Genomic DNA, 23253 nt, shown 5'->3' on the forward strand with positions numbered 1-23253 from the left:
ACCCAGAGTAAATCAAAAGCACTTGGCCTTGAGAGAAAGAAGCAACTGGCTTTCCTGATAATAAAATGTCAAGTTGGTCAAAACATCAGTTTGCTGGAACTGTGATCCTACCTGATTTTTCTCTGCCCTTCTTTGCTATCAACCAAATCATCAGCGTTTATCAGTTACCTGTTTGCTCAGCCCTGTGTTATGACAGAATAGAAACAGATCGGGTCCCTAACCTTAGGTAGTTTATAGTCTGGGCATTGAAAGAAAAAAATAAACCGAAGTTTATTCTTTAGGAAGGTCACTGTTTTGGAGAAGATAAGACTCACATGTAGAAAAAGTAGTGTGTAATTAAATCTCTTTTGGGATGATATCTTCAGGGAATAATCAATGACACCCAGATCCTATTCTTGCACCAAACTGAATCCGCTATTTTTCAAGCATATTTTAGATAACTTTTTTCTCACTTTGTTTCCCCATGTTGAAATTGTGTTCTTTCCTACCACTCAAATAGCTTGGGATCTGCAAGTGTATCCTGCCTTTCACAGGCATTTCATTACTGGGAAGAAATTAAATATCTTTTGTAAACCTGGAGGCTTCATAATTGTTACCCATTTTACAGACAATATAGAGACAAGTCAAACAAAGTTCTCTGAGCTGGAAGAGCATTCAGTGGTTATCTAGTCTACCATTCTATTTTGGGGGGTTAGTTTTAATTAGCAGAATTTTCCACTTCACTCTGTGCTTTTCTGGAAAATGCTCTGGAGTAAAGCTTGTTAAAACTGAGTTTTGACCCCATATGAGGTTGTGTAACTGAATGTCCCAAAATTATGATTTATTAACAGCATATGTCTAATCTCTCTCTATATATTTTATATACCGATATGCCCAGGGTCATATAAAAATTTTTTTGGCAAAAATGGGTCACATGACTGACTAACCTTAAACCAATCCCAATCACTCAGTGGTCTGCAAGACTGTAATTGCAGAAAAGGAGCTGACCTGTATTATCTCCTATATCAATGAAATCACAGGTCCTGTTCCCACCTCTAGTTGTTACAAGTTTTTATTTGTAATGAGCCAAAATCAACTTCTCCGTACTCTCTACCCACTGCTCCTATTTCTGCCATTTGATGTCATGAAGAAAAAGTTACAATGCTCTTCCAGGGGTTGTCCCTTCAAGTACTGGAAGCCAGCTTTTTTATGCTTCCCCAAAGCATCCCTTCTCTGGGTTAATCACTCTCCCACATTCCTCCAACTAATCCTCTTACAGCATAAACTCTTCTTCACTGATGGCCTCTAGAAGCTTTGGGGTCTATTGATGTCCTTCCTAAAATGTGGCTCCTACAATTAAACAAAATACTCCAGATATTGTCCGATCAGGAAAGACGGCCAACTCATCTTTGTAGTCCTTGAAACCATACCTCTCTTCAAGCATTAACTTTTGTTTTTCTTTCTGTGCCATCATATTGTTAAATCATGCTGTTTTCAGTTCTTTAAACACCTCAGATCTTTTTCATAAAAACTGAGAACTATATACATTTCTTCTACCTTGTGAAAGTTTGTTTTTTTAACCCAGATTAGCCTTTGTTTATCCCTATTAAATTTTAATCTTATTAGATTTAACCCAATGATCTGGAGCTAAAAGGAATTTTAAGGGCCATCTTGTCTAACCACTTATTTTACAGATTAAGAAAATAAGATCTAAGGAGGTTGATTTTCATGCAGGTAGCAAACTTCAAAGGCAGGATTTGAATTTAGGTTCTTTTCAAAAGCAACACAATTCATTCTGTTAAGATCTTTTTGGACCTGATTTTGCCAGTTTTAACTATTCCTCTTGGCTTTGTGATATCAACAAATTTGATAAGTATTGCAAAGGCAATTATGCCTTTAGGTCCAAGTCAATGATAAAAGAGTTAAACAGCACAGGACCAAGGACAGACTCTTGGGCACTTCCTTCCAATGATAGAGATTCAGTAATAATTATTCTTCAGGTCCAGTCATTCAACTAATTTTAAATCCACCTAAATCAAATCCAATACTTATAAGGTACTTACCAGTGCCTGACACATAGTAGATGCTTTTATAAACAAGCGTTTTCTCTTCCCTTTCCACTTAATTGTAATATCTAGTTTATTACCACCTTTTCCATAACAGCATACATAACTTTGTTAAATATCTTGCTAAAATTTAACTCGGGCATTCCCCTGATCTACTGACCTTGAAAATCTATCAAAACTGGGATCACTGACCCTCTCATCATATTCTGTACTGCCAGCTACTTCACTGTCCCAAGATGTAGTTTATCGTGGCCTAAAGACTTGGACTTAGTGCAGTGAGGTACTCTTTCCATTGCCTCATGATACTGGGTTTTAACTGTAAATCTTTGTTTAAGTCCTCACCAGATCACAGATCATTAAAACAAAAACAAAATACAGATTGAATGTTCTTTACCTCTCAATTCTCGTCATAGCTAGAGAGGTTTGTAGTTACAGGATAACAAAGATCAAAAATGTTTTGCCCTTTCTACTGATTTAGTGATGTATCAACTGCAATGGCTTCACCATACAAAACCACTAGTTCGAATACTGACTGTCTGTGTTACCTTTGACAAATTATCTGATTTCTCTGGGACTCAAATTTCCTCATCAGTAAAATGAGGGGATTGGACTAAATGACCTCTAAAGCCCCTTCAAGCTCTGTATTTTTGGCAAGACCAAATTGCTGTGGTCCACTGATAGACCAATTCAATTTTCCAGAGTTCACATAGGACCCTCCTTCTCCTGTCTTTGCTATCCATCTTTCCTATACCCACTGGATAAATTTTACTGGTCATTTCTGGTCATTCTACGTGGAAGTCCTCATCAGAACATATATCCACACTGCAGGTTCACTGCTTTGTGCTTAACGTACCCTTTCAGTGCTCCTCTTGCTAGAATTCTCCCTCAATAGTTCTTTTTTCATGTTCCCTGTTGTACTTGCAGCACTATAGTTTTAAAAAGTCAGGCTACCACTTTTTAAAGTGCAAATGCCACTCAAAGTCCTTCATCTTGGCATTCCTCCTTGGGGGCCCATCCTATTCCAAATTTTCTTCCCTCATTTCCCTCCCGCCAGCACCAATCCTGTCTCTTCTTTGAAGTTCCTCTTGCCTACCACTGAGCTCTGGCTCTTTATCTTTGACTTAGCATTCATTTCCACACTCAGCATCTTCTAAGTTTTAATCCTCTTGATACTAATGTCACAAGACTATACCACTCTTTTGTATTCATCTCCAGTTGTCTGGTCTTGCTGCCATCTTTATGCATTTATTTTTCCTAATCTAAGCTGGACAATTTCTGAATGCATTCACAATAGTCTGTAAGCGTTCCACTCCTCCCCTCAGCCCCATCCCACCCCACTCCGTTTTTTCACTATCAAAATCTTTAATCAAAATTTCATCCATAACCACATCTTGTTTTCTTGCACTGTCACAAAATTTTAGGTTCCTTGATCTTCCCCAAGCTTTTCTTTAGTCCTTTGCTCCTATTACCATCTAGGCCATGCAGAACAAGTCTATTTCTTTTTCCATGATGGCCCTTCACATTTTTTTTTTTTGATGGTGCATACAATTATATGCCAAAAGTGTTTCTTTATGTGAAATGCCCGTAGTCCCTCTAGTATGTTAAGATTTCAAATTCATTCACCATGCTGGTCTCCCTCTCCATACATTTCAGGGATCCTTTCTAAAATACCGCATACAAGACTAAATACAATACTCCAGGTACAGGCTGGCCAGGGTATGGGACAAGAATATTACCCCACTATTAGTCCTAGAAAACTGCCATTATTAATTCAAAGATTGCATTAACTTTGGAGACTATTATCACACACTGATTTACCATGAGGAAGTATACATAGTCCAAGATAATCCCCAGAATTTTTTCTAATGAACTAAGGCTGCTTTGTCCTTGTACAGTTTATTCTTTGAACTTCAGAGAACTTGACAATTATGCTAATTGTCATCTTGTTAGTTGTGGACCATCTGTCCCCCTCCCCCACCTGTTTTATGCTATGAGGAAAGGGAAAGCCTTAGTCTTTGAAATGCATTCAGTAAGAGTCTGGCCGCAGATGCCTTGAAAGGTGAATTCCCATGGTGATACTACTGTGAGGAAAGTGCTTTTTAAAGCACTATAAAATTTGAGCTGCTATTATCAAAGTAGCCCCAGATAATTTCTCGGGTCCTTTTTTACTACCCAGAAGGCCAATGGAATGTCCCTAGTGATCTCCAACCCTCTTGGAAATGTTATTCAGACCAGGACTGGTTGTCTGTGAACTAAAAGAAAGCAGGGGAAGGGCAAGGGAAGCAGGAAAAGGCAAGAATGTACACAGAGGAGACCAGAAACTCCATATTATTATGGGCAGATTTGTTTGATATCAGAACAATAGTACAAACTTATTGACTTTCCTAGAATATGAGGCTGCTCTTTTCCAGATCACCAGCATCAAAGCAATCTCTTACCTGTGCAACAGGAGAGTAATTTGATGTAGCTGCCCTTAGGCTGCTCAGCCTCTGCCCCGGCCATCCTAGCATACTCACTCTGGGTTGGGTTGATAACTCCCAGTACTGTTACATTTGCCTAGGGGCATGACTAGAATTGTCTCTAAACAATCTTGTTTACTGGAGATGCTGACACTATCATACTGGCTTGTCAATATTTTTTCTGGGCTGTGATTTTGCTCTTTCAACTTATTAGCCAGTGGTCCCAGGCACATGTCACACAACATACAGATACTCATATACTAAAAGATCTATGTAATAAGGCGTATGTAATTCTCAGGAATTGAAAGTAATAGCCTCTCCAGCTCAATTTCTTTCTAATTATTTGAATCACCAATATCAGAGCCTATATCCCCCTGCTGACTGTGACTGGATGCCAATTTTTCAGGAACACAATATGAAATCTCAAATCTAAAAATAAATTTAAGTTGTTTTAAGGTCAATTATTTAAATACCTGCATTTACTATTTCAACATAATGCGTTTCATTAAATACCTATTTTCATGCCAGGGAGATATAAGACACCCCCAAAACCTTAGTGCAATTTTAAGATATTAGAGCTTATATTACAAATATTTTTAAAAATCCAGGTCCTGCCCTTAAGGAGTTCCCATTTGACTGGCAGAACCAAACACTTTGGTCTCAACTCCTAGATCCAGTGCCTTTGCTCTTCCCTCATTTCTAAAGGAGAGTACTCCTACTAAAAAGGGTGGTAGAGACCACAGAATCAGAAATGCTAAATCAAGGTTTAAGTCAGAATATTACTTCATGTGCTTTATATGATTGCACCTATTCTTGTCTATTTATTGATCTTTTTTTCCTCTGAAGACGTTTTCTCTTAAAACCCAAAGGAGGGAAAGCACTTTTGGCAATTCTGGGCAAAGCCAGGTAGCTGCTTCCAAAGCTCTTCGGGAATGCTCAGTTGGCTTTCATCAAACTTCATGAGTTTTGCAAAATTTTGTTTTTATTTTTTAATATAAAATCAGTTCCTTGTTGAATATCTTCTACATTACAGATTATTCTATATTAGTACTAAGTTGAATTAGTACTTCTCTACTCCTTCCATAAAGCAACCCTTTAAATATATATGAAGACATATGTCTCTTTCCTCCTAAACTCCCCTTTTCTCAGGTAAATAGCTTCAATCAATATTAACAGAATAAGTTCCCGAGGTGTCCAACCATCTTGGTCATCTTATCCTACATGTGATCTAGTTTAATGTCCTTCCTGCTAATCACACAATGTTAAAAATAATAACAGCTAGCATTTATACAAAATTTTAAGGTATGTAACACCCTTTACAAATATCATCTCATTGGATCTTCATAACCACCCAAGGAGAGAAGTGCTATTATTATCCCCATTTTGCAGATGAGGAAGTTGAAGGGGAGAAGCTAGGAACTTACTCAGGAACACACAGCTAATAAGTGTCTGAGGCTGGATCCAAATTCATGTCTTCTATTAAGCCACCCAAGCCAGAAGGCAGAGGGGCTTTGACCTTTGAAGTTCTGGATATTTTTATTGATCACATTAGGGGTTTTAGCTGCCACTGATAAGTCACATTGACCTTAGAATGACCAACCTCCAACTTTTTCATAATGGCCACATCTCACTGTTCTGTCCTTGTTTCTCTCTAAGGAAAGTTTCCAAATGTTGATAGGACACCTACTATCTCCTCATTCGTATGGGCAAAGCCTGAACTCTCCCAAAGGAGTGAACTCCATTGAGTACTTAGATACTGGAGTAATTATTTATTTCAACTGAGACTAAGACTGCCATTAGGGAGCCAAAATGTGGTGGTTTTTCTTGAAATGGCTTAACACTTTAGTAAAGATTCCAACACAAAGGCTTAGCCCAGGGAATAGGAAAGTACAAGTGAGCATCCTCTCTTCTTCCAGACCACTGACCAGCCGGGATTCTTGTTAATATTTCTTCTCTAGCTCTTTGTACCTTCAGTGGCTTGATTGAATCAGATATCCTCTTTTCTTTCAGTTTCCTTCTACTTCATACTTCAGTCCAGTATGTCCTGTGACTACAATCCAGGAATTTTACTGCCTGCGATTGCTCATGGATGGTCATATAGTTATACTCATGTCCCCGTTTCTTTCTCCATGCCATTTCATGAATAATCAATGCAGTGTTGGATAACAACATCTTAGACAGACACATCTGGCTTCACATAGTAGTCTCGGTAAGAATCCATTTTTTCCCTCCACTTAAGCCCCTCAGCATCAAGTACAATGAGCACCTGGGTAAAACTGGAAACTTTTAAAAATTGCCATTCATTAACAAACCACACTATTGAATCATATTCATAAACACATATGAAGTAAACTGATTCTCATTAAGGGAAAATGGTCATGGTTTGTAATCAAATTTAATATTCTGCAACAAAATTAGTACTTTTTCAAATGTTCGAAGAGTTTCTCCTTTTCTTCTCCCTTCTCTCCCCAGACCCTTACTCCATCTCAACCACCAAAAGTCTATTACAGTAAATCTAAATTCAAGAACAGAAGTCAAAGAAGTTGAAGATTCTTTTTTTTTTTTTTTTTAAAAACAACTGGTACAACTCATAAGCCATAAATAACTTTTAGTCTTTTTCTAGAATGATCTTCTTTGCAATTAAACTTATCTTCCATTACTCAAATCCAATCAGCAATTAATAGCTTTTTTAAAAGCACAGTTCTTTTCTGGCATACTTAATAGACTAAGGTTTTATGAGATTGGTTTGGTCCATAGCTGTGAAAAATACACAAATGGTAGCCGTGAGTAAAAGATGCATTCCCTCATAGAGAAGCTTTGGAGAAAACACACTCCATATAAACAAATGGTAACGTAGGGATGTCACCAGGATGATGTATGCAGACACAGGGATGGAACATATCACCGCATAGCAGAAGCAGGCGTGACCCATTGCTGAGTTCCTGCTAATAAAGAAAAAAACCATAAAAAAATGTTAATGTTATTACACATGGCATACTCACACTTCATCTTAAATGTAGCTATTTAAAAAGTAATCAATAATCTGATTTCCACAAATGAGTTTAAGGAAGGCAATTAATTTTTACTTCTTTAATTTATGATAATTCATGGTAAAAGCTTGAGCTGTCCACTTTTGCAAAAAAAGTATCTGCTAAACCAAATAATATTATAAATGAGAATTTTGGGGAAGTGCCTTACTTGATTAAAAACACAGACTTTTAAAGTACTTTGGCAGTATCTATTTGAATACTAACAATTATTGTGATTATTACACAGGACTCTTATTTAAGAAAGGCTCTCCAACACTCTCTACTTACTAACAATGTTAATGATTAGTTTTTTGAAAATAATTAAGCTGTATTCCTCTTTAAAAATTCAGTAATTAAAATTTTTACTAATTCAGACTAGCCTTTCTCCAATTCATCCCAGATTAAAAAAGAAGATTCTTAAAATATTTAGGGACTAATCATCCTACAGTCTAATGTTCTACAAAGACCAATGCTAACTGAACATCCTGATATTCCAAATGATACTTAGGTACAAAAGTCTTGGAGTCAGATCCCACAAAAACCAGTTATAAGAAAGGTATTTTCCAGAGTAGAAACTGGGTTAATGGATGAATATGAGAGATTTAGACAAGTAAAAGCATGTTCCCTAAAGCAAAGGCCACACTAACATGTACAATATGCATGCCAATAATTTTATGGGAACCAAATCTTGTGTTTACATAGACTAAAAAAATGATGGGGGTAGCTAGGTGGTGCAGTGAATAGAACACCAGTCCTGAAGTCAGGAGGACCTGAGTTCAAATATGATCTCAGACACTTAACACTTCCTAATTGTGTGATCTTGGTAAGTTACTTAACCCCAAGTGCCTCAGTAAAAAAAAAAAGATGGAGAATACAACTCATGATGCTTATTTGTAATGCTTACAAAGCTATGATGAGTCTTTTAAAGATTGTTTTTCTTAGATCATGGTTACAATGCTGAGTCCACCAATCTGCAAATGTTAAATTACAGCACAAGATAAAAAGATCTTAATCTAGAGAAGCCCACTTTAAACAATGATAGGTTTTTGTTGAATCTCCTTTTCTGAAAATGGTTTTTTCATATACCCATATAGCACAGACTAAAAATCCCTATCCTAACAGAGATCCCCTTTCCTGCAAACCAAATAATTGTAATGGAGCCAGCTACTTCCTCCCCCCCCCCCTTCCTTTTGAAGATCTTTCAAGAAGCAATCTGGAACATTGTATAATCCAGAATAACTGACTGGGAGGAAGATGTAAAGTAAAAAGACAGAGATTCACCCTCTGGAGCTCCTGGACCAACAATAAAAAAGGCACATTGCCCAGAGAGGAAAGGGGGCAGGGGCCAGGCAGAGAGAGAATAGTTTTACCCAGATGCTCAAGATAAGGGCATCTCCCAGGAGAACATAGACTCCAGAGATAGCTCAAAAAAGAAGTAATTCATATTGCCACCTGAAGAAACCCAAAAGCTTATGTGTTGGGGAGGGTTAGGGGGTGAGTCCTGTGTGACCTAGGTGTAAGACAAGGGATTCAAAAGACTGAAGGCACAACAGCCATGCTGAACCAACCAGCCTCGCCTTCAGAGCAATTTTCCTATAACAGTAAAATGCGAAAAATAAACTGAATTGCTGGCAGGCACAAGAGTCACCCACAAGTGCCTAGAAGGGCTCTGAAGGACAGTCACAGTGGTGGGAGTAAAGGACCCATGATCCCTGAAGTGACTGAAGGGAAGATGAGGGGAAACACTGATTGGAAAAGAGTCTGGCATGAGACTAAAACAATGACACAGAAAAAGGAATCCTGCCTGCTCCTTTGCTGGGCTGAATATAGGGCAAGTCTCTTGGGGAAAGTGGTCCATTTTCTGATGCTCAGAGCCTCAGGTTCCACAGGAGAGGGGTAACGAGCCAGACAAGACAGACGTCCCTAGGGTCTGGTGCCTCTGACCCAGAGCCATGCACAAAGATACTGCCTTCTTCTGCTGGTTTATTTTCAATTTATCCTGTAGACAGCTCGTCTGTACAGTTATTGATAGATCTCTCTCATTAAGAGTGCGAGCTCCTTGAGAGCAAGAACTGGCTTTACACTTTTTTTTTTTGTTCTCTGTGCACTTAGCACTGGGCCAGGCACAAAACAGATGCTTGGTAAATGTTTACTGATTGACTCTAATAAAGCACTACACATCAAGACCACCAGATTGGAAAGAACTACAGAATACATTTGCAGAATGATATAAGGAAGGTTTCCCAAGATCTGCTTCTCCTATATTACAAAGATTCAAGAAGGCACAACAGCATCTAAAGAATTGTAAAAGAAACTGTTTTCACATACCAAAACCACTGAAGTCAATAAAATCATTAGGCTCCAGAGAATACCAAGTTGAATGATGCAGAAGGCTCCAAACTTCACAGTAAATAAAAGAAAAGTGAGCAAACCCACAAATTTAAACAAACAAACAAAACCAGAATGTGCTCAAGGGTGAAGGCAGTCAGTTATGCTGGAAGCCTGGACAAATAATTCCAGTTTACAAGCAAATAAAACATGAGTTTCAACAAATAACAATGCACAACACCCAAACTACCAATACTTTGCTATCCAAATGCAGTAGCCTTAAGAGAACATGACACAGAAACATTACCAACATGTAAATAAACAAAGGGGTTGAAAAAGAGAAAGTTCTTCAGATGAACAAGTTAAGTATCTGGTTAGATCATTTGCTTTATGAACTACAAGATAGAAAGAATGAAACAGAGTATAAGGGATTTGGCAACAGTAAGAAAAGGCTAAATTTTAGTAGCAACTGAAATACATGCACATGATGGAGCCATCCCAGTAAACAAGGTGACTATCTCAAGTATGGCCCACACACAAAACAGCAGCCGCCTCCACTCCCAAGCTAAACATATGCATAGATTAGGGAATGGGAAGAAGTCTAAGTCATTGCTGAACTCAGAAAAACAAAAGGTCCTAAGGCCCAGAGATCTCTTGGTTGGGGAGTGGAGAGAATATGATGAGAAATAAGACTGGAAATGGTGATTAGAAGAAGAAAGGGAAATAAGCCATGAGAAATCTTCTGGCTTTCGCTGGTAACAGATTCCATTTTTCTTTCTATTCCTTTATACATTAGCTATGCTACTACAATTTGTCTTTCCACTGATATACCAGCTTTAGACTACATCCAGCTCATTCATCATATTCTACATAAAAACAGAGACAGAAACAATCTCAGGGTTAGAAGAGACTGTAGAAACCATTGTAACTCAACTTTTACCTAAAACAGAAAATCCTTTTACACCTTCCCTGACAAGTAGTCATGTAAATTCTACTCCAGTGTAGGTGAATTCATTAGGCAGTCATTTCTGATTTTAGAAAAACCCTGATTCTTGGAATTTTTTTCCCTTTCAAACTAAACCAAAATTAATCTTGTAATTTTATCCATTGTTTTATCCAGTAGGGCTTCACCACCAAATCACATAAACCTAACCCCTCTTCTATATGACAATTTTGCTGTGAATATGATATTTCCATTAAAAAAGTTTAGAGAACTTCTCATATAACAGAGGTGATCTTGGCTTTCCAAAACCCATGCTAGCAGGTCCCACCAACCTGGAAAGGCTTTAAATACAGTGATGGCACTGTGTCTGTTGATATCCTCCTGAATGTCTCATAGGCAACTCAAACTCAGTATCTAAAATAGAATTTATTATCTGTCCTTCCTCTAAATTTCCCTATTCTATTTTTGTTGAGAGCACCACTACCCACAAAGTTATCCAGTTTTAGAACCTTGAAATAATCTTTGACTCTTCAGTTTTTTAAATCTTCACTTTTCCTTGTTACTCAATCAGTTAACAAGTCCAACTCTACCACATTTCTTGTACTATTTCCATTCTTTCCTCTCATAAGGTTACTACTCTAGTGCAATCTTTTATCCTCTCTCTCCTAAACTACTATAATGCATTCCTAGTTGGTTTTCCTGTTTCTATTCTGTCTCCTCTCTAATCAGCTGCCAAAATTTTTTCCTAATCTGACCATATTACTCTTCTACTCAAAAACCTTCAGCTGCTCCCTACTGCCTACAAGAACAAACTCCTTAGCCTGGCATTTAAAACTCTCCAAAATCTGGCTCCTCCCTACCTTTTCAGATTTATTTCACAAACCATATTCCTGCCAAAATGAACTTCTAGCTGTTCCCCAACTTGACACTCCATCTGCACTTTCATATACTGGCACAAGCTATCCCCATGCCTTGAATGTCCTTACTTCTCATCTCCCTATTCTTGTTTTCTTTCAAAGCTTAGCTCATCGTTTTTCTGGATGCTCCCTAGTTATTAGAGTTCTTTCCTGCCTTAATTTCCTATTATCATGCTTATTTGTGCATACATTACATTTTGCTGCCATCTCCTGCAGAAAATAAGTTCCCTGAGAGCAGGGATTGTTTCATTTTTACTTTGTATCTCCAGTGGCCAAAGCACAGTTGCCCAAGCTGGAAGCTTAATAAATGGCCTTTAAATAACAGCTGTTAAATAAATGGCCACTCATGGGAACACTGAATATTACATGTTGAATTTTTTGCCTACAGCAATTCATGAAGACTGTCAATAAAGGCTTCTTCTGAAGTGGAAAGTAAAGCTTTTTTAATGATTAACTCCTAATGAGTTTGTAGTTCACCAAAACTCAAACCTTTTTTTTTTTTTAAACATAAACTGTTTAACCATCTTGCCCCTAGCCTGCATTTGTAAATATAAGATTTTAAATTTATCTGTAATAAATTTTCAATTTAAATAGGATTTCACTCATTATTCAAGTCTATGGAGATCTGGGATCTCTGTTTTGTCACTTATTCTATTCTACCTATTCTAGCTTCATGCTTTCTATAAATTAGATTAAGTGTACTACCATCATTCAAGTTAGTTATAAAAGTGCTGAGTACAATGATTTGGAACAGAATCCTGTGGCTTGCCACTATCAATCTGTTTCTGGCTAATATAAATCATTTAATCAATTCAATAGATTCAACTCTATTTGGGTCTGATCATTTGACTAGCTCCAGTTTTCCATCTTGTCCACTTGTTCCACCAGAACATAGTGTAAGATATGGTCAAAAGCTTTACTAAATTCCATGTGTCAGGTATGTCCATGTTTCTTGATCCACCAGTATAGGTAACCTGGTCAAAAAGGGGAAATTAATTTATTTGGACTTGAATGTTTCATAATGACTCCATGCTGTTAACCTTCCTTTCCAATTTTTTACAAGTTAGCCCTTAAAGAATGATTTCTGGAACATTCCCTGGCATCAATATCAAATTCACATAGTGAAGTTTGTAGAATCTAATTTTCTTCTCCTTTTGAAAATTGGTACAGATGTTTGCCAATCTGCAGTCCTGGGGATCTTTCCTATTCAGTCCTTCAAAGGCTACCAAGAATAAGTTAGTAAATCACATTACTAACACTTTCACTACCTTGAAAGGTAATCTGTCCAGACCAGCTGACGAATTCATTTAGCAATAGGTAAATGTTCTTTACTCCCTTCACTTACATCAGGTTTCAATTTCCTCAATTATTTTCTCTCTCCTTTTCAACATGAAAATCATTTTCATTAACAGGGGCTACAGAAGCAAAACTGAACAGTTCTATTATCTACTGCCACATTCCCATAAGCACAGATTCAGCCTTTTCCTTATTTTTCCTGCCACCAATGAAACTTCAGAATGTTTTTTTGTTGTCCTTGGCACTTCCCCCAGCCTCAGCTCAGTTCACATTGGGTTTTAGCTGTCCTCATATTGATCCTACAGGCCCATGTCATTCCTTTGTATTTGATGCTATCTTTTGTACACATTCTTTTAAAATGTGAGTTCAACAGAGAGTATGAAAGAAATTGACAGTAGGCACATTCACCATGCAGGGAAGACAGACTGAAAATGATAAATGAAGAAATTTTCTTTGGATTAAAGTCTGGGTTTAATTTTAGTAAAGGCTTAGTTTTATCTTCTCTACTGGGTCAGAAGCTTTCAAAAAAAGAGTGGAAAGTGAAAGGGAGTGATTATGGAAAAACTCCAGCACCACAGGTAAGCCTTCTCACTGTTTTGTGCTTTTTCATGTTATTGCCTCCTCTGACCCTTCAACATGCAGCTCTTCTATGGAAACTACCTTTGCCTAAATTGAGGAACTAGTAAAACTGAGGAACTATTCTGTTGTCAGATTAAAAACAAAAACCTCCTCTATTTAAAAAAATTTTTTTTATTTGATTCTCCTGAACTCTAGCTTCCAACAGTATAATACTGTCCTGTTTTTCCTAGTTCTCTGATCATTCTTCTTTCTTCCACTACACCTTTTTCTAGTCTAAATATGGGCATTTGAAAAGCAGAATCTTCTCCCCTTGCCTATTCTACTTCCCCACTACCTTCCTTAAAGAGCTCTTCTACTCTCAAGGTTTTTTTTTTCTTTTTTTTACCTTTCCCTAGGAACATACTTGATGGATGACCCATTCTGAGTTTTCCAAACTCTGGAAAGACTTTGCATATAGTTCCAATGACAAACTATGTTCCCTGGATGAGGAACAGATAAGTTAAATATGGATAAGCTCATCAACTGCAAGTGGCTATTAAGCCTTTCATTTTTTGGCCAAGGCAGACAATGAAGTAACTTTCTTTTTTGTAATTACAAAATGGCTCTCAGTCCTGGACAGCCTCCTGTTAGTAGAAAAACCAACAACAAGGTAAAGGGCAGTAAGAAATACAGTTTTTTAAAAATCCTATGTGAAAACAATAATTTAGCCATTGGTAAAATGAATATGAGGCTTCTGGTAAACTTCTAATAAGTTTATACACTATTAGTACCACAATCATAATCAAATTGACATTCTGCTAGAAATTAAACCAACAAAGTTGTTATTAAATGAACAGATGATCCTAGGATGATGAACAAAGCAGTTGGCAGTCAGATTAATCATTTGCTAACAGACAACGAAAAAATATTTCAAGAGATACTGGTCATCATTCTTTGAAACACTCCTTGTGAGAAATGGAAATAGCTGGGGTTTATGTGCCAACATTTGTTGGAAACACTGAAAAAGAGATATTTTATGGAAATCTGACAACTTACTACAAAGGCAACTTATATCATGATTCATGGCAATATTAATGAGAAAGTAAGTAAAAGGAAGGCAAAAAATGTCGGCAAAGATGGTTCCAGATAAAGAAATTCAGAGATAAGAGACTTGTCAGAAGTTTTGCACTCAATTTAATAAACTCTTTCCTTAAAGAGAGACTGAGAAGTAGTCATCAAGATAGTCTGGTATTAGTTTAAAAAACAGGGAAACAGATAAGTGAAATAGATTAGAGTCAAGGGGAAAAAAAATAATGGAATTCAAAAAAACCTTTTTTTTTTTTTTTAAATTTAAGACATAAAATATCTAGAAAAAAATTCCTTATTTGAATAAAACTGCTGGGGGAAAAACCTGGAAAGCAGTCTGACAGAAATCAGTCTTAAACCAACACCTTATTCCACAATAGATTCTAAATTGATGCATGACCATATTTACTATAAAAATATTAGAAGGGAAACAGATTACATACTTCTCCCAGGTTTGGATAAGAAATATATCTTAATTAAATAAGAGGCAATTACAAAAGATAAAAATAAATAACTGATTAAATAAACCTGAAACAGACAAAATTAATGCACCTAAGACAAGAGCAACAATTGAAAGAAAAAAATTTTTTTTCTTAAGGATTTAGTATCCAAGATATATAAGTGATTAATAAATGCTTATGAGATTAATAGCTATTCCCCAGTAGATAACAAATAGTTCTGAAAGACAGAATTGCAAAGCATTCATAACCACAAGAATGTGAATAATAAGAGAAATGTAAATGAAAACAACAGTAAGATTTCACCTCACACCCTGTAAACTAGCAGATATGACAAAAATAGCAACGGTCAAAGCTGGAGGAGTAAGAAATGAGAGGCTTTGTTGATGTACATTGTTGTACTAGTGCATTGTTGATGGAGCTGTGAAATGGTACAGTCATTCATTTTTACATTCATTTTAAAATTATGAGTTCCCAAACCTCTCTCTTCAGCCCCTCTTCGATTAACTGAGAAAGCAAGCAATGTGATACCTATTATACACGTGAAGTGATGCAAAACAGATTTCCATAGTTATGTCTCCCTTCCGACCCCAAAAAAGTAAGAAAAATAAAGTGAAAAAAATATGCTTGAATCTGCCTTCAAAGAGTTCATCAGTTTTGTCTGAAATGGAAAGCATTTTTCATCAAGAATCCTTTAGAATTATCTGCTATTATCTCTCTTCACAATCTTTTAAAAATGAAATTGTGCTCTAAACTGCTGTTACCTTTGGTTATTGAGTCTCCCTGCAAAGAGATTAAGTGCTGGCTGAGTTGGCCTGAACTCTTTTGGTTTACTCCTTTGGCGTCTTAAAAAAAAAAAAAAGTACATTATCCATTTTTTAGAAATAACAATTGATTTAAATTTAAATAGTGAAATGATATGCATTATCCCATATCTTTATGCTTCCAATTAGCCAGTTTTTTATCTTAGATACCTAATACCTTAAAGACCTGAAATGCAGCTGATTTTGAAATGATTCCCACATTACCAAGTAGACATTTTTTTTTTTTTTTTTTTTGGTGTTGTTGCTCTTTTAAGATTATTATTATCTGGCCTCAGACACTTAACATTTCCTAGATGTATGTCACTTAACCTCAATTGCCTCTGCCCAAAAAAAAAAAAAAAAAAAATAGTTGTTTCCTTTTGTTCTCAGTGCTCTTATCAATGGCTTCCTTGGGCCATCAGCCACATAATGGCTCAAAGGATATGGACATTTTAGTCACTATTTGCATAATTCCAAATTGCTTTTAATTCTGGATTACACTCAAAACTGTAATGATGCTCAAATTATGAAAGACTTAGTTATTCTGATCAATACATTAATTCCAGAAATGGCATTCAAGAAAATGAAGTCCAGAAGGGTAGCACATTCTGATCAAGTACATATTAGGTGAAATCATGTAGACAGTGACAATTTTACTGCAATCAGGGATTTATTTTCAAGAAATGTGAATGTCATTCAACAAACACATATTAAGGGCCCATTGGTTAAATTAAGAATACACAGACAAAAATTCAAGTTCTAACTCTCAAGAGATTATAATTCTATCATTTCCTATTGGGAAGGGATAGAACATATTCAAAGACGTTTGAAGAAAAAGAGAACACTAAGTGGAGGTAGGGGAGATCAGGAATGGCTGCATGGAAAAGAAAGTCTTAGAGGAAGATAAGGATTCTGGCAGCTAGAGATAAGTGCCTCAGTACCATAAGGTACTGGACTCCCTCCTGGCCTCTTCCTTCGTTCATACATAATCTCCTACAAGAAATCTTTCCTAACCCACAAAGCTGTTAGTGTTCTCTATACTTCTCTATGTATGTGATGTATGTACCCCAGTTTAACATAAGCTTATTACAGGTGGGAAATGTTTGATTTTTTTCTTAATAGTGTCCTTCCTTGTTCAATAAAGTGCCCTAAACACAGATGGTGCTTAATAAATGTTCAGTTTTATTGAAAAACCAAATAAATAGAAGATTTCCCTACACAGATGCTCAGATAGCCGCAGAGGCCATAGTGCTAGGTGCACTGAGTCCTGGGATATGATACCATCCCCTCAGATCCATGACTAATCAAAAATGAGATTGGGTTTAGGATTGGACAAAGGGAAAACCAAATGGCTAAAGAATGTTCAGCTCACCTTGTCATGCAGTTGAAGGTGCATCTCACTAAATCTATCAATATATACATGTCTATATCTGACACATTAAAAATGAGCAGTAGGAACAAAAGATTAGTTCAGATTACAGTTGGATGAATAATTGGTAGCATTTTCAATGATCTGTCTTCCCTCCACCGAAATCCATCATTTTAACATAACAATCTCTCAGTAATACTACAGATATGAATCATGAAAAATCATAATCACAGAATAATCAAAATGCAGGTAAACTAAAGGGGACAATGAAAAGTTACATGGTAGGTCATAGTATATTACCAAAAATAACAAGAAATGTCAAAGATGACATCACAAAATGATTAGGGCAGGATGTGGAGTGGTCAGCCCATGTACTACTGTCTACAAGGGGAAGGCCTTCAGCACACTGGGCAGATTGTGCAGGATTTATAGAAAGCCAAGGATATAAACTACATAGGATGAGAAGCACAGATGGATCGTGTTATACAGTCATGCAGGGAGTACTGACTCACACATATAAAAATAATATCTAAGTATTGAAGAAGTCCCACCCCTCACCTCAAACTCAATACATATGAAACTCAACTATCATCTTTCTCCCAAAATAGGATCCTAGCCTTGACTACTTTTATTTTGTTAATGGTATTGAGAAATGAGTATTTCTCTCTTACATTTGGTAACTAATGACTGTATTAAGATCAAGGGGTTTTTCCTTTTCTACTTCCTCATCCAGAAACCAACCAATGTGGATAATATCTCTTAGAAGATTTGCCCAGGTCAAAATCCTAACTTTTGGCTAATAAGTATATTTCTACTCATTGTGTTTGCTCAAACAGATTCTGGGAAAATGTTAATTCTCCTTATTATCAAGAGAGGTGATATGGAATTTGCCACCTCATTGCCTAAGATCTGAGTGATTTAAGCCACATATGCCGGGATAGCTTATCTCCCATTTGGCTAACCAATCAGAAGTGATTAGGCATCCCCTTCAGGAATACCTCTACTTCAAAGCTGATATAAACTGTGATCCCATTGCCATTAGGGGTTTTTGGCCTAAGAGAGACCATTCTTTTATTAACAACCTTCTGGCCTTCTTAATAAAATGATTAAATTACCCAGAAACTATCTCTTTTGAAATTTTTAATTGTCACTGTTTAGTCAATCCACTAGTCTCAAGGTTCTAAATCACTAGGTTATTTTAAATTCCTACTTCTCTCCTCTTTACCAACTGCCAATTTATCATCCAGTTCTATTAATTCTTTCTTGGCAAACATCTCACTTATTCTTTTCCATTCTCAGTGGTACAATCTTCGTTCACTCAGGTTTTTGGAATATGCTATGGGCCTAGGACTGTGCAGCAGCAAGCACATCTTCCTTTCAAGCAGATGATTAGTTTGCTGGCATAGGGAAGGGGGACGAGCAATTAGTGCTATCAACAGTAAGAGACAGGAGGAAGATCTGAACCAGCAATGGATAAGGAATGAACAAGCAAGTGGGGTTTAGGGCTGCACTTCCATATAACAAAATAAAGAGGAAACCTGGAATTCATCCAATTCTGCAAATGGACAAAAGATGAAGGTCAAAGAGATATTGGTAGATGCTGGAAAATTAGCAGAACATATAGTATTGCACACACAAGCAGACTAAAAATGCTGATTAGTAATTATAAGTGAAGGATTACAATGTTTAGAAAAAGCCAATTTTTAGTTAAACGCAAGGCATAACTGCATTATGTATTATGTTACAATAGATAATAATAGCTTGTACAATTTAAGGAATCAGGGAAAGAGAGAGAAGGAAGGAAAAGGGTAGAATGATTTTTTCCCTAGGATATTATTCTTTTTCTAAGAGAGGGAATGAACAGAGGACTAACCAGAGCAATAACATTACTATATTAAGTATATACAACTCTTTCCAAGGCTATTGCTGAGTTGCAGAAAATGGACGCTCTGTGGAAGGGATGCAAATTTCTACTAGACATTAAAGTGGAAGAAAGGAGCTAGAACTCTCAGGAAGGGGGGGAAAAAGGCATTTCAGAGCTTGAGGAAATCCCCTTGTTCCCCAGTGGATGAGCTCTACTGGAGAATTCTTGCGTCCAGGCTAAGACAACCAAGGGACTTAGTTCTGAGGGAATCCTCTCTATTAACAGGGCAGATTTCCTAGAAACTCTCTCCCCAGATAACAGCTGTCTCCATGCTTAAGATCTGTTAATTAGCTCAGTCTTTTGGGAACTTGTGGCAAACTCAGGCTTTCTAGGGAACATTTGCGTCAGTCCTCACCTGGAAAGATACAGGCAGACACCATACACCTTTGCAATGTCCAGCATTAACCTTCTCGAGTTTTACCTGGACTACTGAAATTGTGTCTGTATTGGTTTTCCCTCTTCTAATTCGGAAATACACCCTGCTGCCAAATTAGTCTTTATGAAAGACTGCATTGCACATGTCCCTCCCTTCAAAAGCTCCCAACCAATGTTCCACCACTCTTCTGTTCTGTTTGGGCCCATCTGACTGCCACACATGGACTCTGAGACTCAGGCTCGAAGGCATCTAGTTCCCCTGAGCCTTTTTTATTTATTACGCTCCTTGCCTAGAATGCCCCGCATCCCATTCCCTTGGTCTCATCTCTCTCTTTCCTTTTAACTTTCATTTCAAGCCTCTCCTCTTGCAAGATACTTTCCCAGAAAGTCCTAAACTATACATTACTTTGTATAGAGATTATAGTGACATCAGATTCTAATAAACGAATGACTTATATGTAAGTAAATGTGACTGAGGGTCAATTCCGACAAAGTCTGCTTCAGAACTGGACAACAGCAGGTGTCCATTACAATCAGATCCGCTTACTTATTTAGAATTCTCTAGAGGAGAGTCATAATTTTTCTTATTCTCTTAAAGAATTCTACAATTTTCTTTATAGGGTCTTAGAGAATGTCTCAGCTATCTCCCAGTCTTACAGAGGAGGATACTAAAACAGAAAACAGTTAAAAGATTTGACCATAATGAATCAGGAGAGGAGTGGGGGGCTAGGGAGGACCATCATTCTTCCTTTTCTAGTTTTCCTGATTCTCCAGAAAATAATGAAAACTAACCCTGGCATGCTGCCTTAAGCATGTGAAACATTTTAAAAAAAAGAAAAGAAAAGCATGACCATTTATTGGAGGATATTATATATTATTGACACATTATGTTGCTTCCTTAAGAAAACTCCATGATACCAGATCACCTCACTTTTTATAACTGAAGTGTTACTGAAAAGGTCCATATAAATCAAATCGTAATTCAAATTTACTAAGGGACTTTCCTATTTTGAAAGGAATCTTTCATGAAATAAAGAATCCAGATTTGTGAACAATGTCTCCTCTCTATCCCTTCTACCCTCCCCCCTAACTAGTTTTAGAAGGCTAAACACACAGTATTACACTTGGCTTCAAAAAATCAGCTTCACAAAGATAGGATAAGGTAGTGATGATGGCAGTTTCTGGTGGGGGGAGAAACATAGGCTTTTTAGTGGCTTGCCAGGTCACTACAAGTGACCAAAGGAGTCAGGAAGTTGAGCTGACCTTGGCCACAAGGAGGGAGCTGACAACTCCGTCAGTTATCCCACTGACAGTCCCACTCCCATCCCACCGTTTAGTTCTGGGTGACAGTGTAAGAACGGTAAGAAGCTTCAGTGTCGCCATCTCCTGACCCTGACAAAAGCCCCTTTAGGCAAAGACTGCAGGTCTGATGATCCCCAGCAGGTGCAGAGGAAGAAAATAAGGACAGAACACAGCTGAGGGTTCAGTGGCCCTGCCATCCAGCTAACCGGGCCGACCCTCTGCGGACTTTGAGGCCAGGATGTGGCCCACTGTAGAACCCTGAGGAGCCGCAGAATGTCCTGCAGGAAGGACAAGACTGAGTATGGTTTCTGGAGATGGGGGCAGTGTCTGGACTGTAGTGCCTCCCAGTGGCTGGAGCTGCCCCATAGGAAGGCAGCCCCGCAGAGGAGCCCCTCACTGGGATCTCTGGAATCAGAAGGGAGGGACGCTCCCATGGAGGAGTGGGTGGGTCCCTCAACTGTTCTACTGGGAAAGTCAGTGGCAATAGAGGCGACTGCCCCGGAGGGCCACTTTGGGGTCCTGCTGATTCCAAGCTTGGCGCACCGCGGCCCACCTCACCCTTGGAATCCCATCTGGTCCGAGGCTGGGCCTGCTCAGAGTGTGTCTGCCCCATCTGTCTTCTCTGGGAGCAAAGGGAGCCTCTGACTTTGTGTCCAACATGGAGGTGCAGTGGTCCCTCAGGGTCCATGAGGACCCATGCTGGCCAGCTGCCTCCAAGGGGGCTGAAGATAAAGCCGCAGCCAGGCCAGGCTGTCAGTGGGCTGGAGTGTGAAGCCACGCCTTGGCTGAGAGTGGGCCAGTGAAAATGAGAGCCTGGGACGGCAGGAGTGGGGGAGCCATTGGGCAGTCAGTTAGATCAAAGATGAAATCCACGCTCCAGGCAAACCCCCAAGCCATGAACCAAGCGAGGATGAGCAGAAACGAGAGCAATCTCACTGAAGTCACGCACCATTGCCTGCAACCCCAACAAGCAATGATATGTTTTTCAGCCCAATCAGCTGGGAGTCCTTGGGGCTTCCGCCTCTGAACACTGACATGGTGGACCTGGGAATCAGGAGTCCCGGCTCTGCTGATTACCAGCAGGGGTTCAGTTCAAGTTCCAGCTAACTGACAAGGATGAACTAGTACACTACAGTCCTAAAAAGGATGCTTCCTTGAGCTGATTTCTCCCAAAAGGATTTTCCTAAAGTTGTTTTCTGGAGACTGCACCCCAATTTCCTGCTGAGTCGCTCTCTTTGACCTTTGCTAAAATCTTAGTTTGGGATACTTCCTCCATGGGAAAGATAATCCATACTTACTAGTTATTTAACCATGCATACATCAGCCTCTCCGGATCTCAAGCATAAAAAATCTATAAAATCAGGATAATGATACTTGCATCACCTATCTCATAAGGCTGTCAGGAAAATATTTTGTAAACTGTAAAATGCTATATTTACACAGAAATTATTATAAGAATAGATCTAGTTTTTCCAGCTAGTCACATAAGGACCACAAATAGCACTGTCTGGAAAGCAAAATGATAGACCTGTACTTTTTCACTGACAATACAGGCAGACTGATTATACATATATGAATCTCAGATATTTAAAGTACCAGCTGCCTGTCCTCTCTGAGCTACAGCTACAGAATTTCAGGGTTATATTCTAATTTAATATATCATAAAGATGGTTGTGGCTTTCTACAACATTCTAACTCTTTCAGAGAATAACTCTATCTCTGCTTTGTGACTGAGCATAATGTTGGTCAGTAATCTTTTTCATACACTTAATTATTTTTTTATTTCCCCCAATACCTAGCATAAAGTAGCTGCTTAATCTTTTTTGCTGAATTGCACTGATTAGGTAGAAAGGTGAACTCTGCAATGTTACAGGGGCTCCTTGCTCCATCAGTACATGCAGAGAGATTGCCTCCCCTCCTTTTCTATAGTTCTTTTGCCAGGCTGGGGAAGAGAAAGAGAGAAATAGCAACTGGGTTCCTTCTGTATCAACTCAAAGTTTTCTCCTGTATGATATGAACCAAAGAAGTTCTCATTCCAATTTCTCATTTCAAACAGTATGCAATGACATGAGTACATACAACAGCAGCAGTAAAGCATAGAAGAGCCATTATCAGCTAGTGAGAGTTAGTATCCACATGAGCCCCTTCCAAGGAACCCTTCTAGCTACAAATTTACTGCTCAAAAAGCTAATGTCAGTCTCATGTCATGAAATCACATAGAAAAGTGGCTAAGTCCTTAGTAGTTCCTAAGTGCTTACACTTATGGGGCTGCCCCAACAACTCTTTTCATTTCTCTGCTGAACATCAACAATTGCCTGCTGGACCATTTCTACCAAGATGTTTGACTGGCACCTCAAAATT

General features: G+C 38.0%; 1 protein-coding gene across 4 annotated transcripts in view; it reads right to left on the reverse strand.

Moving 5' to 3' along the window:
- Window positions 1-6880: 6880 nt before the first annotated feature.
- PIGG (phosphatidylinositol glycan anchor biosynthesis class G) overlaps window positions 6881-23253 on the reverse strand; it is an 80566-nt gene continuing 64193 nt past the window's right edge. For 2 of the 4 annotated variants that reach the window (XM_031943275.1, XM_031943272.1), the window contains 2 exons: window positions 15884-15964; window positions 6881-7449 (listed from right to left, as the gene is read on the reverse strand). In XM_031943275.1, coding sequence (XP_031799135.1) covers window positions 7230-7449; window positions 15884-15964 — 301 coding nt within the window. In that variant the 3' untranslated portion in view covers window positions 6881-7229. The remainder of the gene's footprint in view (window positions 7450-15883; window positions 15965-23253) is intronic. The other 2 variants (XM_031943276.1, XM_031943273.1) reach the window with 1 other exon arrangement.

This window comes from Sarcophilus harrisii, chromosome 6, assembly GCF_902635505.1.
Source record: "Sarcophilus harrisii chromosome 6, mSarHar1.11, whole genome shotgun sequence".
NCBI lineage: Eukaryota > Metazoa > Chordata > Mammalia > Dasyuromorphia > Dasyuridae > Sarcophilus > Sarcophilus harrisii.